The sequence below is a fragment of the Antrostomus carolinensis genome, unplaced genomic scaffold (genome assembly GCF_000700745.2).
Source record: "Antrostomus carolinensis isolate BGI_N321 unplaced genomic scaffold, ASM70074v2 scaffold14128, whole genome shotgun sequence".
Taxonomy (NCBI): domain Eukaryota; kingdom Metazoa; phylum Chordata; class Aves; order Caprimulgiformes; family Caprimulgidae; genus Antrostomus; species Antrostomus carolinensis.
The window spans coordinates 24,850-34,589 of record NW_010335094.1 but is presented as its reverse complement, the minus strand read 5'-3'; the positions used below and the strand labels follow the sequence as shown (position 1 = coordinate 34,589).

The 9,740-nt window shown below is 35.1% G+C and overlaps 1 protein-coding gene across 1 annotated transcript in view; it reads right to left on the bottom strand.

The window, feature by feature from the left end:
• Positions 1 to 8,002, bottom strand: part of ZZZ3 (zinc finger ZZ-type containing 3) — a 30,813-nt gene extending 22,811 nt beyond the window's left edge. The window contains exon 1 of the mRNA XM_010174418.2: positions 6,480 to 8,002. Coding sequence (XP_010172720.1) covers positions 6,480 to 7,990 — 1,511 coding nt within the window. The 5' untranslated portion in view covers positions 7,991 to 8,002. The remainder of the gene's footprint in view (positions 1 to 6,479) is intronic.
• Positions 8,003 to 9,740: the final 1,738 nt, after the last annotated feature.

Genomic DNA, 9,740 nt, shown 5'->3' with positions numbered 1-9,740 from the left:
CTTTCCCCTCTCTTCTCACCATCTCCAATGAGAATGCTCACAAGAGAAAATACCACACAGATTCCTCCAGTATCTCCACTGAGAAATTCTCTAAAAAGATGTTGGGGAAAGCAACCACTCAGCAGGGGCCTTCTTCCAGCAACAAAATAGGAGCAACCTGCGTGACCATGAAACTGACCCAACTCTACAGAAACCGTCTGAACAAAAAAAATCCGAGAAAGCTGACAACACTGATCACTGAACTCCTTCAACCCACCCTATGTTGGTTTACACAGGTGTTCGCTAAAACCCAAGGAAGAAACCCTTCAATTAATCAGGTGGATATTCTTGCTGTAGGAACGAATTAATGGATTCCCTCAAGTATTCTGCTAAGGTAACATCCGAAGACTATAACTGGATTACAAGAATGATATGCAATCATGAGAAGCTGAATGTTCTAAAAGCAATACACAGAATTATTCACTCAATGTTTTTTGGGTATGGAAGGGGAAGAAAAGTTAGAAATAAAGAAGAAAATGAGTAAAATGACTATTTTTATTAGTATGCACTATAATAAACCATGGGCAAACACAGTTGGTCCTTGGCTTAGGAAGCATTAAACTTTCAAAGGTTGTTACACAAAACAACAGCTCTTCACCTTGAACTATGCAAAGCAAAATAAAAATGTCCAATAATTAAAAATTTAAAAACAGCTGGCTATTCCTACCAAGAAAAAAATTTAAAGGAAACCAAAAAGTAGGATCTCTCCTCTTCTCAAAATAGCATCTAAGTTGCTTTTCAGCATCAAAGAAACACCTGTCTTGATTGGAACTTACTGCTGAAACTTAAAAAAGCATTAATATGTACTGCTTGTACAATTCCTTTCTAAAATACACTGCCAGTCAATTTTGTGGTTCATGATGGAGATGTAAGACTTACTTCATGCAAGAACAGAACAAATACTTAAGACTGGTAATGGAGTTATCATTTCAAGCTAGGTTAGTTAAAATCAAAAGATACCCACGTTGTCATGGCATATGTCAGTCATGTTCTTGTTTTCTTGGTGGAATCATTGTGCTTACTAATCTTTTAGTGAAATACTTGTACATCTCTATCAAGTAGGCAATTATGTTAATAGAACTTACTCCTTGTCCCACATTGCATTGGTATAACTGGTACAACCACACTTTACCACGTCCGTTTTGTTAAGTGTCCCTTGTGTGCACAGCCAAACCCACAGCCAGAGCCTTACACTCCACACAGCTGTGCTGGGTGAACACATTACTACCCCATCTTTTCCTGGCTTTGTCTCTCTTTTTTTAAATTGAGACCATGAATTTCCTATGGCATTTGATATTTTTTTCAACTTATATTTCCTACACCTCAAACCAATCTTTATTATATACTAATATTTAATTTTCCAGTTTAGATGACTTTACTAATGAGAATCCTTAGACAGGGTAAGCATTTCCAAACGAACAGGTGGGGAAAATAATTTTCTACCTTTTTCTGTATTAAAAAAGTAGTTTTGTGTTTAGTTTTATTTTAATTTGTGCATTTTTTTCCCCCATGATTTTTGATCCATATTGATCAAAGAATTTGGAAAGACAAGTTGAGTTCCTGTATATTCTCTAGCAACTGGCAGTTTGGGAAGGAGGAGAGACCATGACTACTGTTTCCACAAGAGAAAGGCAAGCAGAATTCAGCCATTACTCTTCACATTCTCTGGTCAATCCATCAGCACACACATCCACACGCACAGCCAAGCCAACCAGCAGGGAAGCAGCTCTGCGCTGGAGCTCACGCTCCCCCCTCCACGACAGCATGCTGCAACAGAGGACTCTTGCAGGTGAGAGCATAGGCAGAAAAAGAAAAGCAGGTATCAAGCAAATCAGGAGAGAAGAGAATTCAAGGAGCAAGGGACACAAATCTGAAAGGAAACGACCTTTGTTTTCCACAGGATGCACTATTTAAAGGAGGAATGCACTATGTCTGATAGTGCTGTTCACCAGGATTTTGCTGTGGTTGACAGCAAGATAACTATGTTCAGAGACAGAAAAACAAATCTGACAAATGTACTTGACATTTAATGGCTCCTAGAGTAAGCCTGTTAGTAGAGAGAGAAAAGGAGATGCAGCACAGGCCCAAGGCATTATCTCTTGCAAATTAAGAACTCTTATTTAGTGTTTATTGAATATTTGTGTAATTATAAAATATTATTCTATTATAATAAAAATACTCTTAACTAAACCTTAATCTTTAGTCCTGCAATAACTCTACATCACTTATAACTTTTCCATTGATAAGTATTTATAAATAGAAATGATCTTATAAAACATAATAAAATAATAATGCTGGCAGTAAACAATTTTCAAAATACTTAATATTCTAAGCTGGTGTAAAATATAATTAGGATTTCATTAACAAATGCAGTCATATACCCATTACACTACTGCAACATGTTTTAATAAAACAATTATCTGCAATATGAAACTGCAGTTGATCAGAAACTCCTATCAGAAGTTTCTGATTGATTTCCATTATATTTCTATTTTGTAGGTTAACTAGTTGCAGTATTCAACTTCTACATGAAATGAGCTTTTTACTTAAAGCAAATTTAATTTTTTACTTACTGGGAACACAGACCAACCTATCAGACAGTTGAAACTACCTTTTGAAGAAAGCACCAATATTGCATATGTTTAAGTAAGTTACACATTAACAGGTAGTTTAAGAAAAATATCAGTGTATGCTACATTACTCTTGTGTGGAACAAAGGATAAATTAAAACACACTGTAATCTAATATATATAGCATATAGGCACTTAAAAAAAAAAAACTTCTATTATTCTTCAACACTAAAAGTGGATACATGATCAATTCTTCTATGTCCATGACATACTCTATAAAGTACCCAGAGGTTACACGTTTACAAAATAGTTGCCACCTTGTAACAATCCTGACCCCAGTATGGATTAAAACTGGTACTACCAAAAACGTAACTTGATTTACTTGATTTATACCAATTCCCTTTATTCCTTAAGATGAAACAACGGAACAACCAAAGTCTCCTCACAGTAAAACTGCTGTGTCTCATAGGAAAATGACAAAGGTGTCCTTGAACATAATACAGCAGGATCATTTAATCTACAGTATTAGCTACTCATAGCTACAACACCATAAAGGAATGTTAGATGATCTGACTTATCTATATATTAAAATAAATCCATACTGTGTGATAAATTTGACCTTAATTCCAAAACATATATCTGAATATACGAGGATAAATTGCAAAACTGATGCAGTATTTTTATTCTTACCCAATATATATGAAGATAAGACATGGAGATATTATCTTAAAATATATTAATGAACGGTAGTTTAATTTGTAATACTAATTATCATCCAGTTAAGGAAAAAAACCATGGTTCAATAGGATTATGTTAAGAGCTACACCTTCAGCAGATTCTGTTTAAGGCAGTTCTCAAATAATTAGTATGGCAAGGTGCACCAGACCCTCTTCTAATATGGCAAGTGCAGTAAGATAATTTTTATAAAGAATTGTTTTAATCTGATTCATTAGGCAGAAACATATGTGACTGAATAAAACACAAAACCTGTACCACAGGAAATGCCACACGTGCTTCTTCTCTTTCTCACAATCATGTAATATTAAAAGTGCATCCAAAGACATTAACAGTATTACTATGAATTGTCAATTAAATACTAAATGTGATTGTACAACTCTACATGGTACTCTGTCTTTCCAGGGCTTCTGCAACAATACAATAGTAGGTAAGAATCCATAAGACTGAGTTTTAAGAGATGTATTAAAATACTTCATTTTAATCTGTCTTCAGTTTAAATCTCAGTACAGCTATTACAATTTTAAATATTATAAAGTAATAAATGAAACCAAAGATAGATGAAAATACCTATTTACTGAAAAAATGTAAGGTCCTGACTCCTGCAACTGACGCCTGTAGGCAAGTGCTCATGCATAATTCATGTATTTTAGTGGGCTTACCTACAGGCCTAAGTGGTCCCTACAAAGCTAATCACAGTTTACAGGATCTTAGAAATACACTGTATAATGTATTATGTGCACATGAAAACTCAATTCCTCAATTACATTTTCATCTAGAACTCAGAGTGAAGCGTTAAACTAAAATTTTCTCTCTTGCAACCCAATACCTGGCAAACATCACAAATCTCCAAAGAGAGAAGAAGCAAAAAAGGCACTAAATGAATGGGCAAAGGCAAAAATGTTCAGAGAATAAAATACTGCATAAGACAGAAAATTAAAGTAAGCTACTGCACTGTAAGAAAGAATTAAACTATAAAAAGTTACAGCAGAGAGACATGAGAAACTCCTAAGGAAAGACATATGCAAAACACTAAGCACAGCACATAAAATTAAGCACTGCAAAAAGATTTAAATCAACAAGTTCAGTTTTGATGAAAATATCTCAAGATGGAATGCAAAGGCTTCTGAGCTAGAACATATAAGCAAAATTCACAAATATGCATCAAACCATATTTTCCCAAGAGGAATCATAATACACAAACATTCAAATTGTGTGTGTAATACCATAAAAATTAACATTAACAATACGTTATAATTATACAACCCTCTAGATGATTATCTACATGAATGTCTATGTTGCGATAATTGATAACTGAATTTCAGTTTAGACATCTTGGATCTGTCTTTGTAGGAGGGATCTATTTTATTAAAGAGGTTGTGGAACATGCATCATTTCAGCCTTCTCTCTGAATAATAATATTCCATAATTTACTTTCTGTGATGATTATTTTTCCTATTATATAATCCGTTTTCCCAGAGATATTAAGATATGAATGTTGTTTAAACACAAAAACATTCAAAAAGCAACAAAATTTATGCAAAAATACCACAATCTACATTTAGTTGGGGTTTTTTTAGCAAGTCTTATCAATAGCTGTTGAAGGCTTCAGTATATTCATATTTTATCAATGTAACAATAATATCTTGGAAAGTGAAAATCCGCTGTATGAATGTGTATGTCATCAAGCTGTGTAACAAGAAATAATGTAAGTTTATAGACATATCAAATTGCTTCTACAACACAGAGGAATATATCTTTTTTTTCCACTGTGGAATGTCCAAAGAATGATATTAATGCCTTCTTGGAGAAATCTTGTCTCCTCAACCTAGCCATGATGCTGATGTCTCTCTAAATTGGCTTTTAAGAGAATATAAATATAAACCAGAGAAAAAATCATCCATAAAGACAAGTTTAATCATAAACTGACGAAGGACAGAAAAACAAAGCTGTGTACCATTTGAAGATCTGATAAGTAGAAGACCAGCATATTTTGCTTAGCCAGAAATATCACAGGCAAAGCAAATAGCCTTCATCTGACAGCCTGGGAACCCTGGAATTCTTTGCATCTGACTAATCAGTGAAAAAAATTCTGCTAAAACCTTTTTTTTTTCCGCCTGGATGCCGTCCTGTGCAACTCGCTCTAGATGAACCTGCTTTGGCAGGGGGGGTGGGCTAGATGATCTCCAGAGGTCCCTTCCAACCCCGACCATTCTGTGATTCATATGAAGCAAATTGAAGATCATTGGCATTTGGCCTTTCAGTACTCACAACAAAAGGTAGAACATCTACTGAACAGCAAAACATGGAAGTCAAAACAGCATTACAAAGACTGTGCAATAAAAACTCTGGCCCAACCTATCATTTGAAGGCAAATTTTCTCCATGTAAACTTTCTTCACTGAAAAAATTTCCCTTTTGTTTCAAGAATCTATTTCACAGTTACCACAAATGTGACTACCTAGGTCTACTTACAGACATTCAGATGATAAATATAAAAACAACTTAGTGCTCTTTTCTAATAATAATTAGAAAGTGTATACATTTACATTCAATGAATATAAACAGCAATGTAGACATCATTTACTCTGGAGAAAGTTCTCAAATCACTGCATTTGATCAACTTATCTTCCTTAACACAATAAGTAAGTAAAGTCTTTCTCATGACACTTTGAAAATAGGTACCTAATCTTAAATTCTATGTACAACAGAATGATAACTTCATAAGCCATATGTGCTCTGCCTACCGGATATGCTGATAAATAACTGAACTCTAATTAAGGGTTACAAGTCCTTTGGGTTTGTTTCCAGCTAGTTTTTTTTAGAGAAAAGAGACAACAGATGTGTTTAAAAAAAAAAACAAACAAACAAAAAAAAACAAACCAAAAAACAAAACCATTTCTGGCTAAAGAATTCATACTGCTAGAAATGTATAAAGCACATTGCTGTACCATACTGCATATTAAATAGAGTTTAATTTTGCTTGGGGTAGAAACAAGGAAGAGAAATGAAGACTGAAGAGTATGAAAATTATAAAGCACTTAATTTTTTGTGAGAGAACTTTAAATACATAATAATTTATATATTTTTGGTAAGAAACAAAAGCAGAATTCATGGTTACCATAGTTACACATACTCTTTGTTGTGTTTCAATGCCACATGATCTGATTCAAAGTAATACACATCAGGCTCTTCCTCATCATCCTCTGCAGTGTGGATGTTGGCACTCTCTTTGGCAGATGGTACATATCCAGAAACAAGCCTAGCCTCAGAAAGTGGCTTTCTTAGTCCATCACTCCCATGATCTCCCGTATTACAATTTCTCTCTTTTTCATTCTGTTTAAATTCTTCTGAATTTTTGGGAGATCCATTGATATTATTTATACCTACAGGTACATTCTTTTCAGTGGGACTAAGATTACTTTCCTCAATCTGTCCATTTTCTCTACAAGGAGAGTTATTTTTAGTAGGGCTACTTCTGGCAGGGGCAGCCCTTCGTGGTGAAGTTCTCAATGTATATCTGTGTTCTTGAAGTTCCGACAAAGGTGTCATTTGAGCCGAAACACAGTCCAGCACTGAAGAATGTGGTTCAGGTTCACCTGAGATTGATGCACTGTCATGATGAGTATTCGGGTTGCTATTGGTGTTTTCAGCACACTGTTCCTTAGAGGCACTACTATCTCCTACAACATCTACCTCCTCCTCTGAATCCCTTAACAAAGATGACTGGATTTCAGAAAAGGACCCTGTAGCTGGCTCATCTGCCTGATTAGCATGCTCCTCAGGCAAGCAGTCATTTATTATTTTGTGGTCCTCTAACTTTACCTGCTCTTGAGAATTTGTGCAAGGCACATAATGGTCTACAACACTGTCCTCCTTGCTGCTATTAAGCAACAATGAAGAATGGGCAAATGAATTTCCATTTTCTGCTACTGTTTTGTCCTTGAGCATACAGGAACCAGCACTGTTTTGCTTAGTGTTCCCATCAAGCTGACAGTCATCACAGTTAAGAGAATTTGAGTCTCTCTCACCAATTCCATTGACAGTCTGATAGCCTGCAATCTCATCAACTATTGGAGAATTATTAAATCCTTCTGCACAGACATTCACCTTTTTAACTTCCCTTTTGTCACAATCATCCAATATAAGACATCGACAAGCTCGCTTAGTCCCTGTGGAGACTGCATCATTGTCCGACACTAAGCTTTTATGCTCCAATGATTCCTTCTCTGTTTTAGTGGGCAAGTCTTCTTCTGAACTGTTGGGTGCCTCTGAACGTAGACAGCGCTTAACTCTTTTCAAAACTGGTGAAACAGGTTCTGCTTGTTTTTTTTCACAATTTTCCACAGTTTGTTTATCAACATTATCTTTTTCTGAAGTAGACAGCCCTCTCTTCCTAGGGCTCACCCAAGATTCCCGAGCACTCTGCTGTTTCAAATCAGTAGTTCTTCCACCATTACTTCCCTTCTGAGTTTGCACAGACTCTGGCCTCTTCTTTGGTGACCTTGATCGTATTTGAGGATGGGGTGAAACTTCCTCTGGATGAGCAATACTACGGTTTCTTAATGTTCTACCACAAAAATTTTCATCCAAACCATTTAAACCCACTGTAGATCTTGTAACACGAGTAGATCGAGAAGCAGCCATACTATGGCAAGTCCCTAAAGTATGTTCATCATGATCCACTCATTGGGAAACCTTCAAAGAAAGGCAAACAAAACAGTCAAAAAAATATTTTAAAAACCTACAGACATAGCAAATTGAACAATATACTGTCACAAATGTACCTAACGTAAAACTGAATATGCCTGTGCACTCTTTTCTGTGTCAGTAAATTAGGGCATTAAAAAACTTTTCCACCTAAGCTACAAAGTGGCTGACTTTGTATTTGTGGTTGTTCTAGCTTTAGTATTTGTATGTGAATGCTCTTCATATTTATGCCATATGTAAGCCTGGAATGTTCCAGTTAGGCTCCAGTTACTAAATTACACTAGTTTTATGTATTATAGGTATGATATAACACACTGGCATTATTATTTAAGTTTGTCTGGTCAAATGAGGTATCAAATCACATTCTTAATATCCCACAGTATCCAGTTACATAGTTTCACATATTAACAAGGAAACCATTAAAATTGTATTTGCTTGCTCACTTGTTGCTTAAGAAAAAAACAGATCGCTTGTAAAAAAAAACCAAAACAACTGAATTGCAATTCTAATTTAACAGGGGATTAAAAAAAAAAAAAAATCACACCAGTGAAAAATAGTTATAGTCATTAATAGTAAAAATGAACTAGCATAAAATGCCTGAATCAGGATCATAAAATCATTCAAGTTCAAAAGGACTTTGGGAGGCAACCTAGTCCAACCTACTGCTCAAATGAACATCAGACGAAATTCAGATTTAGGTACATAGGACTTTGTCGATTTGTGTCTTGAAAACCACCAAGTACAGATATTCTACAACTTCTCTAGGCAACCTGTTCCAATGTTTAACTGCCCTTATAGTGAAAATACTTTTCTTATACCCAGGTGGGGCCTCCCCTATTTTTGCATCATTTATGTCAACAAAAAAATCTCTATCTTCTCAGTAATCTCCTCTGAGGTATTAGAAAACTGCTTCCCAAGCTTTCTCCATTTTTAAACTTTTCCTACAGTTGGTGAGATGAACCATCACCTACCTTGGACTTAAGTAAATAGAAATCAGTTCAGTCTTACCCTTCTATTCATTTCACCTTTAAAAATTCAATGTGTTAAACTGCATATCGCCACAAACCTGTCATAATACCCATGATAATTAAGAGATTCACGTTTGTACATAATGGCATATGTTCCCTTTTCTATCTACCCAAATTCCAGATTTTACAAACCTGTTCAACTGACATATGATGTGAAGACTTAAAACTTTAAATATGGAATCAAATCTTTTACATGTTATTTAGAAAGGCTGAAAATGACAAATGAGGGAAAATTGTTTCAGTAAGTGTTTTTCATCTGCAGCAAAGAAGAGGCGAAAAAAACCCAAAAGAGCATAAATTTTCACAAATCTACTATTCAAGTGTCAGAAGGTCTTAGAGAAGAAGAGAGAATAGGATGAGACCAGTATACCTCTTAAACAATTGTGTTTGACAATTAACAGTAATTACTATATTGTTTGTTTAGGTATTCATAATGCAAGTAGTATTTCTTAATGAAAGTAATGTATCCTAAAAATATCGCTTGGTATAGCTCTAGGTACACAAAACGATGTGTTGTCTTACACAGTTGTAACTGTGGTATAGCTCCAGATACAGCTCTGTAAGACAGCACATCATTTTGTGTAATGAAGAAGAGGCAATTACAAAGTGGAATTTGCAAATGTTCTCAAATCTCCCATTGTATTTGTGCTGCTACAACC